A 25,907-nucleotide genomic window follows, 5' to 3' on the forward strand; every position below is an offset into this window, starting at 1 on the left:
CAAAACAAAAGATTGTGCTGGGTCACGGTCAATTCAACATTGATTGCGATAACATTGTTCTCGCTTTTAAAGGGTTTTAAGGTTTCATAACCGGACCCTCGATTATCTATGACGTGATGTAGATCATCGCACTTACCAGGACAATTTAAAGGGGCTACGTCAAGCAAAATGTAATTTATCAACAACAACAAAATGTTTATTGTACCCCAGAGATTTAAACTAAATTACAAAAGCAATTAAATATATATATGATAAGGGTACCAGCACCCTGAAATAACCAAAAAGTTAAAAATGTCAGGGCGCTGGATCAAATAAATTATTATACATTGGCGTCACCAGCTCGATTTTGATTGGCTATAAGCAAGCAGCTAATTCTTGCTGTTTTTCTTACGTCATACCTACAGACAATAGATTTTATGTATGTAGAATTGACGTCATACCTAGACTATAGTTTTATGCTTGCAGAGGTGACGTCATCTAACACACTAATCAGCAGAGAAGAGGAAAGAAGAAGGCTGCCAACCGCAGAAACATTCATTGATTTGCCGCTCATCCATAGAAATGGATGAGTCGGTCCTCTTGTCTTTACAAGTTCAGGTCAGGAATATGCATAATAAAACAATTATTGGATTCGGTTTTCGCATGATAGCGATAATTATCATGGCCTCAGTTTGTGTTATTCGCCTCAGCTTTCTCCTTCGGCAGATAACACAAACTTTGGCCTTGATAATTATCGCTATTATGCTCAACCTTATCCAATAATTGTTAATTAAATGTTAGCAGCGGAGGTACAATAGGGAGAGTACATAGACACTATCGTATCGACACCCAAAATGCTCAAAACGTAGAGTGAAACATTGCAATAACCACTTAAGACTGTTGAACATAAAAGAAATACAGCAAAAGGAAAGAGAAGCATAGATGGGCACAAAAGGAGAGAGCGAAACGGATTGCGTGTAAGTAATCTTGAAAAAAGTTTGCGGCAAATCGCCTGTATGAAGGTCGTTTTTGCTCAGAATCATCTTGTTTGTGATATAATGATAATTTTATTAGTAAAGGAATTCCACATTACAATTTTCGAGTTTTAAACTCGTGATTATCTAAAGATTTCCCCTAAACACCCTAAAATAACGTGACACAGCCCCTTTAAGAAATTGTCTCATACAGACACATGAAAATTTTAGGCTGCTTCAACAGGATTCAATAACCTCTCAAGATGGTTCCCGGGATTTTGCTGTGCAAACCAACTTGGTACCCCATGACGTCACGTCGAAACCAAGAAATTTCAAAGATCAGAGAATTCACTCAAACCACTCACCATGTTTTAATGTTTTAATGCTTTAATTGCGTAACAGTCATTATTAAAATAGCTTGAGAAAAAAGACACCGATCGAAATATATTTACATTTTATCCTGCGGTTGATGTTTTCTCTTTCGGACTATAGTCTATTGACAAAAAACATCCTTCGAATGATAAAAATAACATTTTTACATTATTTTCCTTGTTGAAAATGGTTAGTCCATAAACCGACCGTTCTTGGCGAATGCAAGTACTTTTTCGTTCAAGAGCAAGAGGTGGCAGCTAAACGAACGCTGTTTACAACAGCATTTCGGGTTCATCCTCGGTGTAACAACTGGTGAAACTAAGAGGTGACGCGAATCACACGGAATTTTAACTAAGGTCATACCGGCAAAAACCGAAGTAACATCAAGGCCTATTATTCAATCCAATAGCTTCGTCATTTTTAGTCACTGTAAACGGAATTCTCACCAGGCGAGACAAAGAAGTAACATTCTCTATTCCAAGAACTAAAACATATGTACAGAATTTATGGAAAGAAAAACTTGATGGTAAGGAAATAATATGAATGCACGGGTGGGAAGACAGAAACAAACACTCCTTGATTAGCACTTTGCCTTGCCCCATTCTTTCATTCTTCTTGATTTGTCGATTATTTTTTCACTGCATCTTACATTCTTGCTGATTGGTCGTTGGTTTCTTTGTCTCCTCTCCGGGAGCCACTCGGCATCGCGGGACAGCTTGTCTCGAGGAAGCTAAAACAAAGAAGTATCATTAGTTGCTAAGGGCTTACGTCCTCTGGTATTGTGCCAAGATTTAAGGAAAGGGTGGGCTTATCGGCTCTTGGGTAGAAATTGCTCCTTACGCTGTTCAACATCACCTGATGAATGCTCAACTCCCACGAGTCTTCTATAACTCAAATATTAGAGCCAGGGTTCGTACACTTTTTTAGACCAAAAATTCAAGGACTTCTCAAGGACTTTCAAGGGCCAACTTTTGAAATTTCAAGGACCTCTTTTTTATTTACGTCGAAGAATTTACCCATGGAAATAGTCTGAAAATACAATTCTTGCTCATTTTCCATACCGTACATGCCTGATAAAAAAAATGCAAAGGCACTGGTAATCATTCTAGACCCCACAGCTCGTCACGTTTGTATGACATGACTTGAGTGGCAGATCACTTTTACTGAAGTTTTCAAAGATTAAAAATGCGGGTCAGAAAAATTCAAGGACTTTCAAGGACCAGGAATGAAGAGCAGAGATTTTCAAAGACTTTCAAGGCCTTGAAAATGTACTCTCAAAATTCAAGGGTTTTCAAGACGAGTACGAACCCTGTAGAGCATTCCAGCTGCTATTCGTAAGGTCACAAGTTTTACGTATTTTGAAAATAGAATATTACTCACTACCTGTTGCTTTTGGCTTGGCAGTCATAGGTTTCGGCAATTGACTAGTTCCGGGTTTGGGAATCTTAGACCTTGGTCCCTGTGGCACACCCGTTTGGAGCCTGTTCGTCTTGCGTGGAGAAAGTGGCATTTCGGGGGGAATACGTTGTACCCGTGGGGGAAGGTGTGAATGCAGAGGATTTTCTTTCTGAAAACAAGAGAATAAGAAATTGAAACATTGCCAGCCATCTCTAAAACTGAACTCCAGTCTTAATTTCATGAGTGCAGTAATGTGGAACTTCACATAGCATTATCTCGTTATTGATTATTCATATAACGCATTTTTTTTAACAATTATTCTATGAGCGCGCGTTGGATATGAGTTGGCTATAACCAATCTCATGTCCAACAAGCGCGAAGGGAATAATTGTTTCATTAAATTTTCATTCAATTCTGTACGCTTGGACACTTCGAAATTACAGTCAAGAGTTTCCAGAATGGTAACACTTTGCGCAATCAGTTTCCATATTAGGTCATACGGTATATGAGCTGATAACCGACATTGAGTGAACCAATCAGAAAGCTAGAAACGCATCATCTGCGGTTGAGCATTAAATAAATATAGATATACTAAAATACGTTTGCAAAAATGAGCAGCGAAAGAAATTTCTCTTAAAAACACCAACTACGAGAAAGAAATCATTTGTTTATCTGATATTCGTCCATCGCTTGCGATGATAACCACTAACCCCGTGTGGTTTCTACCTATTGTGCGTGCGCATGTGACTATACAGGCCAATTTTTGCCCTAACCGATCTGCCACAGATCTGACATGTACACAGATTAATGAAGGTACAATCTGCCGCGAGATCCTTCTTAAGGGAAGCTTTTCAATTCTGCTTCTGCAGATCGCCTAGCTTCTGCTGCTTTGGCTCCTTTGTCAATGGATGCCCGCCGGGACGGGCGGTCTAGGGCTGACTTTTCTCAGGTTTGCTTTTGTTTATCTAAACACCCAGTGTTCACCGCGGGAGTAAAAGACACTGCCTCTGGCTTCTCACACACACTGACTTCCTTAGTATGTGGTCACCATCAATACAGAGACGGTTTTTATCTTCAGAGTGAAAATAGCTAGAAACTTCCGCCCTTCAAAAATATTACCCCTAAAGGAATGTAAAGGCTATATGTTCTAATTAAATTGTTCAGTTTAGTTTATCAGTTCAGTTTCGGTTATCAGCTCGAACACCGAAAAAAAAAACCAGACTGCGGCAGTCGTTTTGTCAAAAATTGAATCAGTTCAGAGTGCGATGAAGTTTAACAGTTATTCCATTCGCGCTTCTTGGATATAAGATCCATTACAACGGCGAATTCTTAAATATCACAACGTTTATCATATCAGATCATATTTACTAGTATGTTTACCCTCGGATTGTGAAGTAGTTTTTACCGTCCCAAGTACTTACACTAGAGAGGACAGACAACAACACCGGGAATTCCACTCCCTAGTCTTTGCGAAAAGTGTGGCTTCTTCAACGTGGCACAGTGTTAACAGCAAGGGTTATGAGAGGGGGTCCCACGGTGCAATTTTGTGCGCCTTTGAACAAATTAAATTGCGCTTAATTATTCCAAATTGCATTCGAAGTCATGCGATGACCTATACCAGTCGGTCGGCGATTGCTACGTTATTGTTTGAACGCATGCCGATGAATTGGAGAAAAAACAACTCACCTGTCCTTGTGCGATTGTCGGGGCACGTGCCGCTATCGACCGCCTCGTACTGGCGCGTGTTCTCACTCCAGCATTGGCATTTGGGCGGCGAAGGACAAACGGTGATTTGATTGGATCTCGCAGACCCTCGGGTAAGTGTAAAGCAGGATTTTCCAACGCGTCCGAATTGCCACTGTTTATTCGGCATCGTTTTGCTTGATTGCCATCTAAAGCAGCTGAAAAAAAGAAAAACATAAGCTGATTAATCTTGAAACAGATACATGCAGTCCGCGGGAAAAGGTGCAAAAGCTAGTCAAAATTGGTCAAGTTGATGATTGAGTCTCAGCGAAAGACATTTTACTTCTTGCCGAAGTTATGGGGCATTTAGGCCGCGATTTCACAACAATCTAAGTTCAAGGAAAGGTTTCTTATTAAAATTATGCCATTGCCAAACAGTTCAATTTTTTTAAAAAAATAATATAACAAAAAAGTACAACAAAACATACATTTCTCGCCTGTCCTTTTCTTTGAATCAAAAGCCACGCTCATTGTTGGAATTGCCTTTCCAGTTGATACGCCCGCAACCTCGTCACCAGGTCGAGTGTCATCAGTTACTGCGGCAACGGTGTTGAGCGCTTTGATTTCCAAACTTGCCAAAGACCTTGCAAGTGGAGTTAAAGCGCCGGTTTTACTGGGAAGCTTCGGTGGACTCCAGGAATATTGTGCGTTTTTTTCTTCGACTACATTTTCCGAGTTAGTTAGTGAACCACTCTGCTGCTTTCGTTCCTTCTCAAGCTTTTCGACCTTGCTCGCAAGTTTCAGGTTCGTTGCAAGCGTTTTATCAGCAGTTTTTTGCTTTTCGTCGGCCAAAGCCTTAGCTCTTTCCAGTTCTTCTTGCAGCTTACGCAACTGAAGATGAAGCTCTTGTACTTCAGCGCCTTTGCCTGAATTCAGACCTAACTGCTTCTTATTAGCAATGTTTTTCCACTTTTGTAGCTCGTGGCTTAATTCAGTAACGCGAGCTTGAAGTCGCTTTATCTCGTTCTCATTATTTTCAACTGCAGCTTTGTCTTTATTGTTAGCAATATCTTTCCACTTCTGTAGCTCCTTGCTAAGCTCACTCACACTAGTTTGGAGTCGCTTGATCTCCTCGGCCTCCGCAGTCTTCCTTTTACTCTCAACAGACAGGACTTTCACATTGGCTGCACTAAGTTCTGCTTCCAGTTTTTCCTGGCTGCTTTTTGCCTGATTCAACCTGATTTTCGCCTCCTCCAGCTGATGCAAGAGCTTCTTCTTTTCCCTCTCCCACATGGTTGGATTCACACTCCCATTAGCAGTGCGTTTTAATTGTTCGTTTTCTCCCCTCAACAACGCGCAATCGTTGTTCGAATCTCGAATTTCAAACTTAACCCGATCCAACTCTGCTTCGTAAATTTCTTTCATCTCTTCAGCTCGCTCCTGTACTTGTTTTGATTCTCTCTTCAAGTTCTCCAACTCTTTGCATTTCTCTTCCAACGCTTTCCTCTCCTTTTCAAGCTTGTCTCGAAGACCCTCGTAGGCGAACGTCAACTCCACAATTTTGCCCTCCTTTTCCTTTATGGCAGCTTCACTCTCTGCATCAGCTAACTTAAACATGGCCTCCATATCAGCTAACTCCTTGTTTTTACTGTCAACGCATTTTTGTTCGTTTTTAACAAGTTGTTCCATTTCGTTGACAGCTTTCGCCAACTCTTCCTTCGCCTTCTTTTCGTTTTCAAGCTTCCCTTGCAGCTCTTTTACTTTCTTGACAAAATTCTCGAGGTTCAACTTGCCCTGTGTCTTCTGCAAGACGGAAACGTCCTTCTCCTTTTCAAGAACGCTTTTCTCAGTTCTCAAGGTCTCTAACTTCTCGTTCATCCAATCGCACTTTTGTTGAAGCTCTGTCACAGTTTGCACTGATGCAGACAGCTTCTCCTCTAAAGTTTTCACCGTTTCCAACAACCTTGCTTTCTCGTCTGACAAAGCAGTAACCGTGGCATCTCTGGTGTCCAAGGTCTCCTTTAATTTTTCCGATTCGGATCGAAGCAAAGAGACTCTACTGTGCAAATCGTCCTCTATGACCTAAGAAAACAACGGGTCGCTTTTAATTAAATCCACACCTTGTTTGTTAAAAAAAAAAACAACGAAATTACTTCAACAATTGGATAAATTATAAAACTGACACTTATGCGTACAACAACACAAAGACAACAATAATAATAATAATAATAATAACATTATTATTATTATTATTATTATTATTATTATTATTAACAATAAGGTGGTGAGTAAGCAAAATGCGAGTCGTTGAAGGAAGTGTACGCAACGTGAGATAAACGAGAGGGACACAGCTAAAACACAGAAGGTAGATTTGATATTGAGCATGAAAACAAACATCTTGCATACCTCTCTTTCTTCTCCATCACTTTTATGTCTGCTTTGTACTTCAACAAGATTTTTTTGTAAACAAGAGTTAGCATGCTCAAGCTCCATCGCCTTCTGTTCGAGTCCTTTGCAGTGCTCTTGCAGGCGAGTGACATTTTGACGCTCTTCTTCCAAATCTGCAATATGCTGTTGAATTTTCTCGTAGGTGAAACTTCCAGAAGTCCACTTCTTCTTTTCATCGTCAAACTCTCGATCCCTCTCCTCAGCTTCCTCAAGCAAGACGCTCTGAAAATAAACGCAAAGGGTTTTGTTTCGCAAGCAAAGTATGGTTTGCCGTTTCACGTATAAACACAATGCTATTTACAAATTGACTTCAAAAGGTAAAATAACTTGTTAAACCTACTTGAATCTCTAGTTTCAAACCTTTTATCTTTGATAACGGACCAGTTAGAGCGAGTTTCAATCGAGTGTCGTAAAAGCAAAACCAAAACCAAAGTAATTACTTTGGCCAATCAAAAAAGACGGACAGTCCGGTAAAACAATCAAAATTCGAAGTAATTTACACGTAGCCGACACAAAGCGCGGAAAAATGTGCACGCGCGAGCCACGATTGGTTTTGGTTTCTCTTCTGATCGGTAGAAAAAATGGCGCGAGAACTTTGAACCAATCACTGAGTGAAGTAATCATAAACCAAAGCGATTCGCTAATTAGTTTCGACGCTCAATTGAAAACCGCTGATAAATTCTTGGGTGGCAAAGGCGCTAATGATCCCATAAATTGTACAATTTCGAATTTCCAAAGCATCATTCCTCATAGATTGTCTGGTATATCTGGTTCAAATTTTCAGAGATAGCTAGTTCATTGCGCAATGCACTTTCAATATGCAGTACTTCATTCTTGGAGGACTGATTAAAAAACGATATCCTTGTGATAGAGCGACTTTCATATGACCTTGAAAACTAAACGTGAACAAAAATGCAAAGCATTTAATTGGCTTATCGAGCAAAAACAAACGAGCGCGAATTTTCATTGGCTTAGCGAACACAGATGCAAACAACGTCATCTCTCCATGGAACTTTCTGGAAAGTTTCGCTTTGACGTCATTTGAAATGCAGTAATATGATTGGGCAATCGAACTGTTTACTGCCCATATTAAGAGTTTCCTTGGCGGGAATAAGGAGAAGCTTTGTTTTAATCGTGCCAAACATTGGTCCGTTAAACAAACTGCGAACACTTTTTCAAGGTCATACGAAAGTCGCTCTAATGAGGCAAAAAATGTAAACAAAGTGCATTGAATTGTGCCAGGCCGCCAAACCATTAATAGCCTCGATCTGTGGCACCATCCTCACCTAGTCATATCAAAATTGGCGGAAGTTAATATATTAATCAATTTACAGACAATTAATTTCCCCCTTCACACACCTTTTCTTGTTGCGCGGTTTTCAGATCATACCGCAACTGTTGAATGACGGAATCCATATCCTGGACATCTTCGTTTTTTGTTGCCAGTTTTTGGTTGAGATTGTCAATCTTTTTGACAAAGTTTTGCTCCTGTTGCACTGCAAACGCCTTGGCTGCTTCCACAATCTGAACTCTCTCGTCTTCTAGCCACTTCTCCTTGTCTTGTTTCTCCGCCCGTAGCACTTCAAGCTGAAAGAAAGATGGAAGATCTTATTTGAATTTGACAGGGATTCGAGGGAACCCTCATTTCCTCTTTGAATCCCGGCAAATAATGTCGACAATCAAACTTTTTCGATTATTTTTTTAAAGAAAGTGTTTGCATAAAAAAGATTAGTTAGTTAAAAGTGCCCCGAAACGACTTTCACGTCTCCTACAGTGTATATATTTTGTATTAATGAGTAGACTTAAACGCCATTTAAAGAACTTTTGAATAGTAACGAGAGGAGACCTTAACAAATGACAATTAGAGCGGTTTTCAATTGACTGTCGAAAGTAATTTGCGAATTGCTTTGGTTTTGCATTACTTCACTCAGTGATTGGTTCAAAGTTCTCGCGCCATTTTCCCAACCAATAAGAAGTGAAACCAAAACCAATCGTGGCTTGCGCGTGCACATTTTCCCGCGCTTTGTGTTGGCTACGTGTAATTACTTCGAGTTTTGATTGGTTTTCGGGATTGTCTCCGCCCTTTTTGATTGGCCAAAGTAATTACTTTGGTTTTGGTTTTACGACACTCGATTGAAACTCACTCTATTCAAGAGTAATTGAGTGAGCGAGTGAAAAAGCCCTCACTACCGTTTCATCACTCAATATTCCTAAAATAACAAATTCGTACCTCTTTCTCAGCTGCACTTAATGCTTCCGTTAAGTTTTCCAATTTAAGGACTTGGTCCCGTTCGGAAAATTTATCATCTTTGCTTAATTCGAGCTGCTGTGTAACCTCCCCTAGGTGATGACGTAATTCCCGCTCAACTTCCGCCGCAGCGGCGTATTTCGAGTCCAAGTTACTCAATTCCTGCTTGCTCTGCTTCAAACCTTCCTCCTTGACAAAGATTTCCTCGTCTTTCTGCTTCAAACTGTACCTCAGTTCATCGCACTGACATTCTAGTTCTCTTATCTTGGTCTGGAGATCAGAGTTCAAGTTTGCGCGAGATGAAGCCTTTCTCTCGGTCTGCTGAAGTGCTTCTAAGTGCTCCCTCTCCTTAGCACTCAGATCTCTCTGCAACTCGTCCACTTTCCTTTTCAATTTATCATTTTCCCCAACAATAAATGCGTGTTCAGTGTCCGAGCGTTTGTCCAAAGATGCCACCATCTTTGCTTTTTCCCTTTCCCATCCTTCTTCTTGTTCTTGGAACGCCTTCATCATCTCCTCGGCATTTGATTTTTCTCTCGCCAGCAGATGCTCTAACTCCAGTACTTGTTCCTGCAGCTTTGGAGATCCATTTTCATTGTTTTGACAGCATAAATGTTCAGCTTTAAGAGAATCAAGCTCTGCCGAAAGTGATGTGATTTCAGCTTTGAGAGCTTCCAGTTGCTCCGTTTGATCGTGGACATTTCTTTGCAATTTTTCCACTTGAGAGCATCTTGCTGAAAGCAGGTTTTGTGACTTATCCAACTCTTTATCTTTTTGGTCTTTCTGCAATTCAAACAATTAGAAAACAACTTGAACCGTGCTTACCGTGCCCAATCAAAGTCTGAGACCAAAGTCTTTCCAATGAACATTCATAAATGAGGAAACCAAAATATCACAAATAGTGCAATTAGCTTCGGCTTGAAAACGAGTCCTATTCAAACCCCCCTGAGTCTTGGTTTTGGAATTGCGGAGAAACCTGTCGATTTCTCAATCAATCAGAAAAAAGGCGAAAAAAGTATATTCATTAATTTGAGTAGTCATTTCAAAGCATCCAAACCTAGTATATTCAGAAGCTATTATGTAGATTTGAGGCAAAACCTCGACAATAGCTTACAAATATTGTTTGCCTGGCACTAACCTCTTTTAATAGCGTCTCCATCTTCTCTACTGCAACGATTTCTTGTTCCTTCAACGCAGCCATCTTGTGGTCGAACTCGAAATCTTTCTCTGCCAGTGCTGACCTATGTTTTTCTTCCATGCTGTAGCTATTCTTTTCGAGCTGTTTGATCTCATCCTTTGCATGATCCAACTCGCTTTGAATCTCAGCATTACTTCCCTCTGATAATTTCACTTGATCTACCAGCTCGGCAATCAACTTCTCACTGTCCTGATTGCTTCGAACCATCACTTCCCTTTCAGCATTCTCTGCTGCAACGACATTCAACTTCTCGACAGCATTTCGGAGTTCTTCTTTGGTACGTTCCAGCAACTGTTCAATTTCACGTTTTTCACTCTCCAGCGCTTTCAAAGAGGCGTCGCCACTTCTTAATTCGGTTGAGAGTTTGGATATTTGTGCTTTATGTTCGCAGATTTCACGCTGTAAATCTTCTAAAGCGCCTTCAAGCTCTTCTTTTTTCTCGTTCACCTTTTCTGCGAATTCCCTCTTCTCCAAAGCTGCTTGCCTCAACTCATCTCTCGACTCTTTCAGTTCATTTTCAGCCCTTCCAAGATGGTGCCGTGTTTCCTGTAGATGTTTCTGGGAATCATCTAATTTGTCCACCATGTCTCTGTATTCCCTTGACTTCAAATCCGCCAACTCGCAGGCTTTTCTGTAACTCTGTTGATGGACCGTAGACTCCAGTTTCAAGGCTTCCACTGATGCTTCGAGATCTCGTGTCTTTTGAAGAAGTTCCGACCTCTCGTCTTCAAGTGTTTTGCACGCTTTCATGAACTCTTCTTCCCTCTTCTGTGTCTTGTCGATGAAGACTTCATGAGACTCTTCCATCTTTGCTCTTTCCTGTTCTTTTGAGGAGACAACATTTTCAAGTTGGGCAATTGTGTCTTGCAACCTCAAAATCTCCTCTTTTCTTGTCTGAAGCTGTTCTAGCGCTGCTTCACATTCTTCCGATTTCTCCTTTAACAACTGGCTTCGTTCGAGATGAGCAGATTCTTTTTCCTTCTCAACCATCATAATTCCTTCTCCTATCTTTATCTCCGCGTTCCTAAGTAGCTTTTCTAAATCTATCTTCTCATTCTGCACAGTCGATAGACTGTTCGCTGTGTCACTAAGTTGACTCTCCAGTTTCAAGACTTTGTCTTCAGTCGCAAACTTACTCTCCTTAAGTTCTGCTATTTCGCCTTCTCTATCTTCAAGAGCCGTGACTGTGGATTCCATTTTTTCTTGAATTTTTTTCAGCTCCTCTACCAATGACCCACTTTTTCCCGTTTCCTTCACCAGCTGAGCTTCTAGAGTCTGAATGTTGTGCTTAAGTTCTTGAACACTGCTGCTTTTCATCTCTTGATTGGAGACGCTCTCTTTTAGTTGATTATCCAAACAATCAAGTTCTTTCCTCAAGGAGTTAATCAGTTCCTCCTTAAAATCAACCTTCTGCTTCAGTTCCAAGACTGTGGTCTTCATTTCTTCAACTTTGCTTTTTATCGACTCCACATTGCTTCGTGCAAGTTCCTCATTCAACTGACTATCCTTGAGTTGATTGGCTAAATGCTCGAAATCTTTCTTCAAAGAGTTATTCTCCTCCTCTTTATTGCTCAGTTTCTGTTTTAGTTCAATTAATGCAGCATCCATTTCTTCAAATCTTATGTTCATTGAAAGCACATTTGTTTCCGCTTGTTTCTCGCTTGAAAGACTATCAGAGAGTTGATTAGCAAGGCAATCGAGTTCCTTTTTCAATTTGTTGTTGCACTCCTCCCTTTCATTAAGTTTCTGCTTTAACTCCAAAACTACAGCCTCCGACTGTTCCATTTTCTTACTCAAAGACTCATTAAAAGATTTCCCGTCATTAACTTCGGTTTGGAGCTTTTCCTTCTGTAGCAACACCTGTTTCAGCTCTTCATTCTGTTCACTAAACAGTTTCTTTGCATTTTGTAGCTGCTGTTCTTTGCCTTCATATTTACTAGTTAGTTCTTCTACAACTAAAGATTTCATTTTGATCTCGTTTTCCTTGCTTTCTAATTCTTCTCTTAAACGTGAAACCTCAGACCCAGCAGTAGTTTCACAGGCCTCTACTTTACAGCACAAATCCTTCAACTCGGATTCCTTGCATTCAATGCACGCTTCCAATTGACTGCACTTCTCTTGCAACTGCAGGATTAGGTTTCTTTGAGCCGTGTCTTGCTCTTTCAGTTCCGACATTTCCTTCTCACTTCGTAGCTGCAGTTCGTCAAGGGAGCTACATTTAGAGCTCAGCTCATCTTGGTTGGTTTTTAGCACACCCGACACCTGGTCCAACCTATTTTCAAGCTCCTTGTTCTTTTCCTGCAAAGTTGTACTTTGGCTACTTAATTCATCCACTTTGATTTCTAATCCTGCTTTCTCTTCTGCCTCAGATTTCAGCTGTTGAATCAGCGACGTTATCTCTTGATCTTTCACGTCGAGAACGTCATTGACTTTTTCAAGCTTTTCCGAAAGAGAAGAGACTTGCTCTTTAAGACTTTCTGTTTGCAAGTTCAGAGTCTCCGTCTCACAATCCCGACTGCTTTTTTCAGCTTCGAAGGACTCCTTTGCCTGTCTTAATTCCAATTCTTTATTCTGAAGGACTTTTGTGGCGTCCTCTAGTTTTACCAACAAAGCGTCACCCTCTTCCTTTCCTTGGTTGACCTTGTCACTGGCTTGTGCAAGCTGCTCATGAAGGGTGCCCACCTCATCACTCAACTCTCGTAGTTTAGCTTCCGACATGTTCAACGTTTCCTCTTTACTCTGTAAAACAGTTTCCAAGTGGTTGCACTTATCCTGTAACGTGGAAATTTGGCTTTCTTTAGCTAAGATCATTTCCCGCAGTTCCAAGATTTCTGCGTCGTTCTCCTTCCGACGAAAATCTTCTATCATTTCGGATTTTTCCTCAATTTCCTTATCTTTGCTTTTAACCATACTCGACAACTGTTCGATTTGATGTTCTGTTTGAGCATTCCTTTCTTCAATGACCTTACATTGAGTCGCCAGCTCGTCTACTTTGGCCATTAGAAGACTGTTTTCTTCTTTTGCCACTTCGAGTTGATGATCCTTTGATTGTACCTCTTGGTTCTTCGTTTCCACTACCGCGTTGAGTTTTTCCATCTTTTCCTTCAGTGACACAACTTCATTTTTGAGTGGACTCACCTCGTTTTCATAACACTCGACCGCCGTTTGGACATTTTTCTTTTCCTCTTCCAATCTGTCACGCAATTCTCTCAGACCCCTCTCCTCTCTTCAAGACATTCTCCTTGTTTTTCGAGATCGTGTCTCAGATCCACAGTCTGGTTTTCCAACTCTTCTTTGATGCCAAACAGTTCTTCCATCTGAGCACCCAATTTTCTTTTCTCGTCCTCAACAGTTTCAAGGATCTCATTCATACTTTCAACATCTTGCTCCCTCATCTCATTTGCGACGTTAGCGCGACTCAACTTCTCTGTCAAACTTGCAACTTCTTTCTTCAAATTTTCCATATCGTTCAATTTCACTTCATGTCTTGACTGCTCACTTGACGTCAATTCTTCTAGCTTTTCAGAAACGTCACTGAGTTGCCTTTCTTTGTTCTCAAGGGCAGTTATTTTATACCGCAAACTCTCCGTCAACTCAACTCTTTCCTTCTCTATTTTTTCTATCAGCTCTTCCTTGGACGCAAGATCATTCTGAAGCTTATAGATTTCATTGGTCGATTCTTGTATCCTGTTCGTTGAGCTACTAATCTCTTCTTCTTTCTTCTGGTTACAGGCCTCTAAAAGGCCACACTTCTCCTGCAACGCAGACACTTGACTTTCCAGTTGTATACAGTGAGTTTTGTTCGTTGCATTCTCTTCGTCACGATCTTTTTCAAGCTGCTTGATAATTGCACCTTGGTTCAACAGTTCTTCGTCCTTAGTTTTCACAACCTCTGAAACTAGGTCCAATCGCTTCCTTAGCTCTGCAATCTCGACACCAAATGCAACATTCTTCTCACGTTGTTCGTCCACCTCAGCTCCTAAAATGTGCTTATCTTTCTCCGCAGCCTGAAGAAGCTCATTCATACCTTCAACATCTTGTTCCTTCATCTCATTTGCCACATTAGCTTGATCTAACTTCTCCCTCAAGCTTGAAACTTCTTTCTTCAAGCTTTCCATTTCTGTTATTGCTGCCTCCTGAGCTGACTGGGCATTTGCTTTTAATTCCATCAAAGTACAAGACAGTTCCTTAAGCTCGCTTTCTTTGTTCTCAAAGGCTTTCGTTTTGTGCTGAAGATTCCCGGTTAGCGCTACACTTTCTTTCTCCAGTCTCTCAATGAGGTCCATTTTAGAAGCAATCTCGTCTTGCAGCTTACAGATCTCGTTATTTAGTTCTTCCATCTTTCCTTTACCTCTCGTTAATTCCTCATCTTTACGTTGATTACAACTTTCAAATTGCGAGCACTTTTCCTGCAAATTCGACACTTGACTTTCCAAAAGAATGCATTGTTCTTTAATCTCTATCATCTCCTCTGCACTAGTTGTTTCCATTTTCTTGATGACCTTGTTATGATCACATATTTCCTCTTCTTTTCTTTTTATCTCTGCTACTGCTTCTTTAAGCTGAGCTGCCTTCTCTTTTAGCTGGTCTTCCAGCTTAAAATTGGTATTACAAAGCTCATCCAGCATAGAACTCAGCTCTGACCTTTCCCCCTCAGACGACTCTAGCTTAGTCATCGTGATTTTTAACTCTTCTGTTTTAGTTTCCGCCACAGCCTTCGCTTGTTCAAGTCTTTGCCTTAATTCTACTTCTTGATTTTTTAATAGCGACAATTCACTATACTTCTCCAGTACTGATACATGCTCAGCCTCAAGATCTTTTAATTTATCCTGCATTTCATCTAATTCCCTTTTTCTGGCGTCCAAAACAGCAGACTTCTGTTCAAGCTCACTAGATAATCTAGCGTTTTCTCCCTCTTGCTTACACGCTAATTCTTCCTGTGATGTAAAACGTCGCTGTAGGTCAACAAGTTCTTTGTTCGACTTCATTAACTCTTGACTGACAGCTGACAATTCGACCTCCTTGTTTCCAAGTAACGTCTCCACGCTGTCAAGTTTCTCTTGTAAAAACACGAACTCGTTCTGTCTGGCATTGCATTCCTCTTTCATTTTAGAAAGTTCCGATTCCGTGACAGCTCGAATATCATTAAGCTCTTTTTCCAATGAAGAGATTTCACCATCTTTGTTCTCGATTAAATTCATATCTTCCTCCCTTTGCATTTCAAGTCGGCGAAATGACTGTTCAAGTTTGTTTGCTGTCGTCGAAGTCTCGTCGAGTTTATGTTGCATTTGACCTAACAACTTCTCCTTCGATTCTAATTCTAGCGAAGCCTCTTTCAAGCCTGCTTCTTTCAACTGTAGCATCTCTTTGCTGTTGATTAACTTTTCCTCAAAAGTCTTCAGAGAAGTTTTCAAACCATCGCACTCCAACTTAGCAGATTGTAACTCGACAGAGAGATTTTCAATCTCCTTTTCTTTAGTGTTGCAATCAAGTTTACATGCCTCCAATCTCATGTTTGCAGACTCGGCAACTTCACTTAATTTCTCAATGTCTGCTTTCCTCTTATCATTCAACTGACTGAGCTCGTTTCTGGTTTTTTCAACTTCGTATTCCTTAGCTTCCTTTTCCAGGGACAACCTGTTGTTCTCGTCCTTTAGTGCATCCATGCCACTTTCTTTTTCCTTCAACGCTGCCTCGGTTCGACTCAATCTCTGTTGAAGCTCGTGCGCATGCTTCTGCGATGATTCCAGCTTGTCAATCACATCCCTGGTCTCGGCTGACTTCATGTCCGCCAACTCACAGGCCTTCTTGTAATCATGCTGCAGAGCTTTGGAGTCGTTTTTCATTGATTCGAGAGTGCTTTGAAAGCATCTTTCTTTTTCTGCCAAAGCGGCTTTCTCGGTCGCCCATTCCTTTTGTTTGTTGGCCAAATCCACGTCCAGCATTTGCAACTTCTCCCACAGGTCCTTTCGAGAATCTTCAGTTGCTTGATACTCCTTGCGCTTGCTAGCAATGAGATTCTCTAAGTGAACATTTTGTTCCTTTAACTTAGTTATTTCTTGGTTCGCTGCCTGAAGCTCTTTCGTTGTCCCTGCAGCTTCATCCGACAACTTGGCCAATGCCTTTTGATTTGCTTCTTCCAACTCAGTTTTTTGCCGCTCTAGCAAAGCGATGTTTTCCATGGCAGTTGCTAGTTTTCTGTTATCTTCTCCATGTGACTGCTGAATTTGTTGTTCTTTCAAACTCAAGTCTTTCTCTTTCTCTTGAATATCAAAGCCAAGCTTCTCCAATTGCCTGTTCAAATCAGCAATTTTATTTTCCCTTTCAAAAATGACTGCGTTGCTTGCATCCAATTCTCGTTTCATCCCAACACACTTCTCCTCTTCTTGTTTACATTTTTGCTCCAATTCTGACATCTTGCTGTCCACATGTGAGCTGTGTTGTTGCCTCGAGTTTTCCACTTCTTTGAGGTTTGCTTTCAGCCGTGCAATGTCTTGCTCTTTCGCTTCAATTAATTTCTGGCTGTTTTCAAATTTGTTTTGTAAAGTACACGACTTCTTGTCCAAATCAGCACATTGTTTTTCCAATGCAGTAATAGCTTGAGACTGTGAATACATTTCCTGCCTGTTGAGAGGACCAGAAGAATTCTTTGTTAAAAATAGCCTTACTTGAACGACTAAAGAACGTACAGTATTTGGATGCATGGCGACCAAAATACAAACAAGATTTTCTTCACAGATAACCATGATGCTTCACTTGAGGTACAGTAATTTTTGTCGTTTATAGCTAAGGGCGGATATACTGTAGATGGTTAAAACTTGAAAACTCTGGCCTCGGGTCGTATGTGGGCTGAGTTTCAGTCGATCTCAATCTGACTCCGAGGGTTTTTCTTCGGGTACTCCGGTTTTCCTCCCTCCTCAAAATCGACTCCCGGCCTATTCCATCAGGCTGTGGTGCTGTGCTCCGAGGTCATACATAAGTCGTGTTCAGGGGCCGAGCGCCTAGCCGGCAGCACAGCTCCTTCGGCCCGACCTTGTTTAGCTGCGCCCTTAGCAATTCAGTCTCCGACTGCGAGAAAGGGCGATTAGCAGATCAGATATTATTATTATTATTATTATTATTATTATTATTATTATTATTATTATTATTATTATTATTATTATCATTATTATTAGGTGTTGTTATGCATCTCACACACTTTTAACATCAAAATGCTAAAACTAATACAGTGTATTGGTAAGTAAATTTTACAGTGCCCTTTTACATAGATACACTCACCACTACATATAAAGTTGACAAAAGTGACAGAAAAAGGAAGTTCACCGAGTGATAAGTACAATGAACCCATTTAAACATTATTACAGCACAGAAAAAAGAGCAAGTTCACAAGAACTTGTGACAATTGGAAAAACAATGAGATCACATTACCACTGAAGACATTTTTTTTGATGTGGCATTTGACACAATGGTCGAAACATTCTTTGATTACGTCATCGACTAGAAAGGATTTACACCTTTTTGGATAGCCTAAAAGAAGGTGGACTGTTCACAGATTCAAATCAATCTAATAGACCCTATTCACGATAGCCGCCACGTTGGATTAGCTATTATCATGCAAACTAGCTACACCCTTCTGAGGGGGCAAACAACACAAGTTCGAGAGGTTATAACGAACAGCTTAGCCACACAGATGATTTGTTTCGCGGTCACTGAATGTTTATCACCTAAGTAGTAAAATAGAATGTTTACACAAGTTACTTCGATTTTTTTTTACTGAAAAATTAGCAGATAACGAAGTGGAAAGTAAAAATGTCGGAGGCAATCAAAAGATATAAACTTATTATAATATGAACTTAATTCTAAATTCTAAAATGTACTTTTAGCAATGTTAATTCAATATTTCGACGAGCCGATTTTCCGCAATTTGCCATTATTCCAATGTTTGCCCCCCAGCATAACACATGGCTAATTTGCATGACAATTTGAAAATCAACATGGCGGCTATCGTGAATAAAGGCTATTTTATTGTCAAGAATGCATGCCTCTCAGCAGGGCTTAAAATTAGGGAAAATATCCAGTCGCAATTTTGCGACAAGATACGAAAATGTAGTCGCAAGTCGCAAAATCGTCGCGCTGCATTGTGTTGTCAGCGGTGTAGCAAAACAAATATGAGCCCACAATACTTGTGTTGGAAGAAACCACTGAAAATGGCGAATGATATCGAAGGAATGGAGTTGAGCATGTAACATCGCAGTGAAATTACGCTACAATTACGCTATCTTCAGATTGAAAGAAAACTCAAGGCGAGAAACAAAATAATTTTGTCATTTCTTCATTTAATTTAGTAAAAAGAGCAGGAAAGTGGCAACTGGTAACCCTTTTGTTTCGAAAGAGCGAAGATGAAAACAAGTCGCAAATTTGCGATTTCTCCAGATATTTCAGTCGCAAATGCGACTGTATTGGTGGCAATTTCAAGCCCTGCAGTCTGCAAACTTGGAAGTATGATCTAGGCTGAGTAACCAATCCACCAAGTGAACTGGGAGTAATTATACTATCTTTTTTTTTTTTGCTGATCTTCGCAAGACTGCACTACACGTACAGCTGTTGGTGTTCAATCTGAGGTGGCAGCAGATGAGCAGCACCTCGATAATCAAATTGAAAATGGCAGACTGTGAACAGTCTTTACAAAAAAGGGCGGGGGGCGGGGGGGGTCATAATCAGGCGAAATCTTCGGTTGTCAAGAATGTAATACTGTACTTGCAATCTACATGTATTTTACGAGAGTTCTTACTAAAACTACCCTAACAGTGTCCCCACTTTAATTCATTAAAACGTTAACCAACCTATGCTCTTTTTCCTTCTCTTTCATTTTCTCGTCCATTCCTTTGATGACAGCTTCTGAGTTGTGGCGTTGACACTCCATGTCCAGTTCCCTTTGCTTGGCCTTTTTCTCTGTGGATGATAAAATTAACGAACAACATGGAAGATCAAGATGTTAAGATGTTTGGATTTCGAGCCAAAATTGTAGCAAAATATGAAACTGAAAAAACAATCAGTAACAAATACTTCTCTTAAGAAAGAAATGGATACTGTCTCCTTATCTTTCTTAGTGCACTGTTCCTGTCATTATTTATTTATGTATTTATTTATTTATTTATTTTTCACTCATGAGTTGCTGTTGTTTGTCCGTAAGCAGTGTAAGTACTGCTCTGTAAGTGTAAGTAGTTTGTAAGTAGTTGAGTTCCTCATTCACCAGTGATGTAAGTAAATTTGTGTAAGTAAGTGTGCAAGTAGTGCTCTTTTTGTTGAAGTAAATATATTTGTTAAAAAAAAAAGCATTTTAAATCCAAAGCATATTAAACTCTTAATATGGGCAGTAAACAGTTCTATTGCCATACATATCAGATTTACTGCATTGCAAATGGCCTCAAAGCAAAATGCTAATAGCTTTCCAGACAGTTCCATGGAGAGATGACAGTGTTTGCACCCGCATTTGCTAAGACAATGACAATTCGTGCTTGATTGTTTTTGTTAGATAAGCCAATTAAATGGTTTGCATCTTTGTTTATGTTGTTTTTACATTTATTAATTTTTTCAAGGTCACATGAAAGTCACTGCATTAGAGACTACAGACAAGGGAATTTGGTCAATTTTTATCTGACAAATGAATTTGCTAAAAAGTCGGCGTGTTAGCTTTTATGTGACAAATACGAAAAAATTGTTTGTGTAGATGACTTGACACAAAATGTGACAAATTTTTGCCTGTTAGTGAGTGCCACTGGAAAACAACAAGGCAACCTCGCTTTGTTACTGCTTTGTCTCTGCTGTCCAAAGGCATTGCTGACCGGTTAACTGCAAATTATCAACAATTATTTCTTGTCCTATCTACACAATCAAATGTATTTGCCACACAAAATTGTCACATAAAAAGTGCTCGTGTGGACAGGGCTTAGCTGTCGCCATTATCTATTGAATTTTAATCTTAGGTTTGAAATAATCTGTCCTTAATTACTTCAATTTAGAGAAAAAAGTAGCCAACTATTCTGACTGAAGTAGCTGATGAAAAGTGTAAGCTGTTGGTACCTACTGACACCGCTGAATTGTGAAATTCTGTTGAGCAGTAATTTTTGGCTAAAATGTTTAGATTCTTGGTTTGTTTTGAAAGCTACTATTTTCTTACCTAAGGCAGCAAGATTAACATTTGCTTCATCCAATGCAGACTTGATAGTGTGGATATCTGATGTACTTAGTTTCAACTCTGAAAATTCCTTATCCTTTTTCTGCAAGCATTCTAACATGTTGCTCAACTCTTTATTCTTCAGCTGTAGTTCAGCCTCTTTCTGTGCCAATATTTCTTTCACTGTGGCAAGCTCCTTGGTTTTCTTCTGCAGTTGGTCTTCATCTGATGAGGCAAGGTCCATTTGCTGATGGATGGCAATTTCTTTCACTGATAAAGCACCATTTGCTTCCTTAAAAGACAAAGCAATATTGAGCTTACAAAGGGGAGCAAAATTCTTGGAAGACACTGAATGACAAGGCAGAAAAGGCTATTTGCTACTTAAGCAATAGAGGAGGGAGTTGGGAGAATTCCCAGAGACAGTTACGCAAACCCCGAGACGCAGTTGAGGGTTTGCATAACAATCGAATATTCTCCCAACTTGCTGAGTGTTTAGATCAGGCTATGTAAACACAGAAAAAAGTCCTCTATTGCTTTTAGTAAAAAAGTAAAAAAGTAGTATGCATTAGATGGAGTGAAATCTCCGAAGTCTCCATCTGTAGGAGTCACTGGGTTGATCGAGGTTACTGGTGTTATCCTGAAGTGACCAAAGAAAGACAGGGAAAAGCCTAGTTTTGTAGCTTAGTTTGCTTTTAAATTAAATCCCAAGGAAACAATTGCATAATACGACCTAGGTGTATTTCTCAAAAAAACCATCCAGATTTGAGGCATCATAATTATTATTGCAATCCTTAAAATAACATTGACAAAATGACACAGCTGAAGTAGCATCTGACCTCATTTTTGCAAAATTGAGCTGCAACTGCCTTGAGATCTTGAAGCTCTTTCTCAATCTTCTCACGTTGTTGTTTCTCCATCTGTAAGTTTGTTTCTGCTTCCCTCAATTTGCTGTCCACGCCACATTGCCAGTCAACTTCGGAGTCAGATCCAGACGAGCTCTTCTTTGCTCTTGAGTTGGGTTCCTCTCCAAGTGTCTTCAATTGACTTTCTAATGCTCTCACTAGATCTTTGTGCCCTGAAAGGTCAAAAAAAAAAAAAAAAAGAAAACAATGAAATTTTATTAAACTGCATGTATCAATCAATAATATTAATTATATAAACCATTTACTGTGTCAAAAAATACCAGTGGATCTCACCTGTAGATAACTACATGTAAAGTTATTGTGAGTTGAAATTCTTAAATCATGGCAGTTATGAAGATTACTTTAAGTGTCTATTCACCTAAAAAAATCTTTTTTCCACTCAACAATTCTCTGCTATTGTTCAAGACTAATTCTTTGGTTTGCTGAACTCTCTCCTTCAATGCCACTAATTTAGAGGCTCGAAAAATGTGGAGAAACTGGTTGTAATAGGCTGCCTTGCATTGTGATAGTTCTTTGAAAACAGCGATGCTAAGTAATTAGTGATGTCAACCCGGTATTGAACCAATTCTCCTTCACTGCTTGATCATGGATCAAACTGACCACTTTTCCCGTCTTCCAAAGTGAATTAAAAAGTGAGTTTTCAATAAAAAGGTTCTATTTAAACAACACAATGTATATTGTGATTGTTGGCGAATAAATAAAGTGGAAAAGTTGGTTGAGTAGATGGGCACTTTAACCCATTGAACCCTAGGGATGCGACTCAATAGATTTTACTCTGTCTAACACCACACAATTTTACCCATCAATTAGGGGCAGTTCAAGAGTAACCCACCCCTAAGAGCAAGACTTAATAGATTTTGGGAGGTTAAGGAGTCATTGGGAAAGCCTGAATTTATCAGTCAAACAGGATTTTAACATGTAGCCCCTGCGATCCTGTTGCAGCGCTCTCTGAGAAACCAAGCCACCTGGGAAAAGTCATTTTGTCACCTCCTTTAAAAAATAAAGCAATCGTAGTTGAATTGAAGAGTGACATTGTAAAACACAATCTTAACCCAGTCACACCTAAAGCACCCCTAATAGGCAAGAAAATTCATCTGGCATTAGGCTGAGTAAAATCTACTTAACCCTTTCACTCCCAAGAGTGCCACTTATAGATTTTACTCTGTCTAACGCCATACAATTTTACTCGTCAATGGGGAACCTCATTGACGAGGGGGAACCCCATTGACGATTAATCATTTCTCAATAAGCCGTGAATACCGAGCTGTGATAATTTGTGTGATTAACACCTCAAACGCCCTAGGACACCCCAAGTTGACAAGCAAAATTGTCTGGCATTAGACAGAGTAAAATCTGTTAGGTCTCACTCCCAGGGGTCAATGGGTTATTTAAAAAGCCCACAGCAGCAATCCATCCATAACATTTTATAACATGTTGTTTTTCTTTATTGTTTTCTAAGTTCTCTCTCTCTCTGTTGCTCTGTTTCTTGGATTATCAGTCACACACAGGATGAGGTGACGTCAAAGAAAAGCAGATTGTACACTGTATAAAGTGTTTCAATGTTTGAAAACTCTACAGTCAACCCATAAAATAAAGTCATACACTCTAACAGGTGTCAACCAGTCAACCACATATAAAGCATGATAAAGTTGAATCGGGAGCTCAATTATGAAAACACGGGCAATGATTGGGATGGCATTTGAGCCTGGTGCAACTGAGTGTAAATCCAATGCCCTCACAACTGGAGTGGTTCATACAGTTACCTCTTATTATAATGAATACTCAAGGTGCACAGTTTACAGCCACTGAGTAAGATATGTGATGGGACGCACAAGACAGTATGGCTGAAGATTTCGAATCCTTTCAAAAAAAAATCCAATCAACTTTTGATGGAGATTTAATACATGTGTGTTATGTAACCAAACCACAAGATCGTTATGGTACAATGGCGTCCTCTACTTGTTTGGAAACACTAGCCCAATACTTTTGGTGCAGTGATAGTACCGTACATGCCAAATTGTATTTTACATCACTGTAAATGGCAGGTCAACTTTTGAAGACTTTATACCAGTCCACTTAAGATAAATCTGTACATTCTGAAAAATCATATTTATAACCAAATAATTCCTGACTCATGGATTATGCCTGTTTGCTACCCAATCAGTCATTTAACGGTAAAGAGTAGCAATGGACTGATCACAACCGTTAACTTAATATCAAACAAATTCCCAGGATGTAAGCTTTTGGAAACTCTTTAAACGAATTACGAAATTTTATTGTAAAATTATCAACCAAAAAGACAACATTTTATGCAACTTCACTAATGACAAAGCTTACATGTAAATTACAGTGTATCTCCAGTATTGTTATTACGTTATATTATAAAATCGAAGCTTACCACCAAGCTGTCTTTGAAGAAGACTGTTGGCTTCCTTCGCTCTGTTGAAATCTGCACTCTGCTTTTCTAATTTGGCTACGTTTTGGTTATTTTCGAACAGTAGATGATCCAGTTCGTTCTTTAACTGAACAGCCTTTGCTACTTCGCTATCGAGTTGTTGCTGTGTTCGATTCATCTTGCCATCGAGGCAACGGATTTGTCCTTCCTTCGCGTGTAAATCGTGCAAGATTTTTTCACGACTTCGCTCCAATTCTTGTATGGATTCACCCAGAGAATGACTCTCTTTCTTCAGTAGACCAGCATTTGCCTTCTCCTCTTCCGTTAACTTCTTTTGCTTTGCAAGTGCGGCTTGTGAACTATCGAGTTGAAATTGCTTTTGCCTGACGTCTTTCTGCAACGTTTCGCAACGTTGCTCCAGGTCGTAGACTTTCTTCAAAGCATTCGCTGATAGCTCTTGCTTCCATTCTTCTTTTGCCCAACTCATTGTTTACGTTTACGACTTAATTTCAGCAGGAATATAAAAATACTCAAGACATCGTGAAGCGAATTTGAAAATCCCGCCACAAGTTTAGTTTGAACAAGGGTGCGTTTGAAAATTCGAGAGCGAAGTCGGTCACATTTTCTGCAAATGAGTGACAGTTGGCAGTCAGCGTTCCTGTTCTCAACGTTGATTGGTTAGTTGAAAGATACGAGGGAATTTTGAAGTGAGGCTGGCGAAGCTAGAACCCAGTTCCTTTTAGAAATAGTTGCGTGAAAAATGAAAAATACCTTGTATCAATGCCTAAAATTTACATCATTTTCAGGTCAATGTTGGGTTAAAACGATAAATAAGTGCTCGAGCTGAATATGACAAGAATATTCTTAGCGATTGATCTCTCCATTTCGTCCATTTTTATCTTCACTACGTACCGGCTGTGTCCAACTAGAAAGCTCTCCTCCTTTGAACACCGCACACATTATGGCCTAATATCATTCTTTTTCTCCTTTTTAGCTCGTGGAGAGCTATCGGGATGGTTGGCGAATCAAAATCGTCTCAAGTTCGCCAGGCGCATTCATGCATTCGTTAAATGGTCGTTAAGAATGCTCTTAGAGACTGATTCGGCTACCAATGAAAGACGTTCAATATAATGTATTACACTGCATTTGTAACCACTCTTTAGGCTTGATAATTCGCTTTATCACCTCCCTCTTACTTACTCCACGAGCTTACCACAGGATACCTTTGAATTTAATATTTATAATACAAATTGTGTGTAAATGCTATGGATAGTGTACATAAAGAATTGAATTGAAATTGAATTCAATACCCTTGAAAATATCTTTCAGAAAACCAATATCGCTCTTAGTTGTTCCCCAATGATAGAAAGACGTTTATAACTTCTATGCTAAGGTGCTTCAAATTTAGTCGTCTCCACTTGCTTGCTGAGAGCGGTTTTCCAAAGCAGCTCTCGCAACCTGCCAGGGCCGTAGCCAGAAAAAAATTATGACTGAGGCAATGTCCATGATTAAATTCTCTTCGTAGGTGTTTATGATGAGTACATTTAAAGAGAACGCTAGAATCACGCTTTATTTTAAAATATCACGAAAAAATGACTGAGGCAAGTGCCTCGGTTTGCCTCATACTGGCTACGGCCTTGAGCCTGCTATTGTTTGGTGTTGTAAGCAGCTTCTATTGTTTTTAAGTCTAAGTCATTGTTTCAATAGGCCTTTTTCGATATATTAAAATTCAGCTTGAAAGAGAGGTTTAAAGGACAAAGACGAAGGAAAGTGGCTGATATGTTAATATTTTTCACATTCATTCCAACCTGTTTCTATACATTGTTTTTGTCCTCACTGCCTCACTATCAAGCTGAATATTTGATATTTCGAAAATGGCCTGCTGTTTGGGTCTTTTGGTTTTGGGTAGGGTAGCGAACCAATCACGTTCGTGACGTTAGGAGAGCTGCACACCCCAAACTATGTCTTATTGTCAACAAGGCTGCAGTATAAACCTGCCGGTGTACGTTGGATCAGTGGCTTGATCTGATCGGCGTAATTACAAGTTGAGAAACTAAATATTTTAAGAAAAGCCGATACAAGAGCAGGTACAATTGTACCTGAAAAAGTCTG

General features: G+C 39.8%; 1 protein-coding gene across 1 annotated transcript; it reads right to left on the reverse strand.

The window, feature by feature from the left end:
- Positions 1–1,326: 1,326 nt before the first annotated feature.
- On the reverse strand, positions 1,327–24,421 carry LOC137984331 (golgin subfamily A member 4-like). Its single transcript, XM_068831485.1, is given in 13 exon segments — positions 1,327–2,055; positions 2,709–2,892; positions 4,410–4,624; positions 4,895–6,488; positions 6,813–7,076; positions 8,214–8,441; positions 9,085–9,885; positions 10,241–13,515; positions 13,518–16,924; positions 19,144–19,252; positions 20,481–20,769; positions 21,314–21,552; positions 23,799–24,421. Coding segments are annotated over 13 exon segments (11,184 nt in total). The 5' UTR covers positions 24,283–24,421; the 3' UTR covers positions 1,327–1,960.
- Between the last annotated feature and the right edge of the window lie 1,486 nt (positions 24,422–25,907).

The sequence above is a fragment of the Montipora foliosa genome, chromosome 14 (genome assembly GCF_036669935.1).
Source record: "Montipora foliosa isolate CH-2021 chromosome 14, ASM3666993v2, whole genome shotgun sequence".
Classification (NCBI taxonomy): domain Eukaryota; kingdom Metazoa; phylum Cnidaria; class Anthozoa; order Scleractinia; family Acroporidae; genus Montipora; species Montipora foliosa.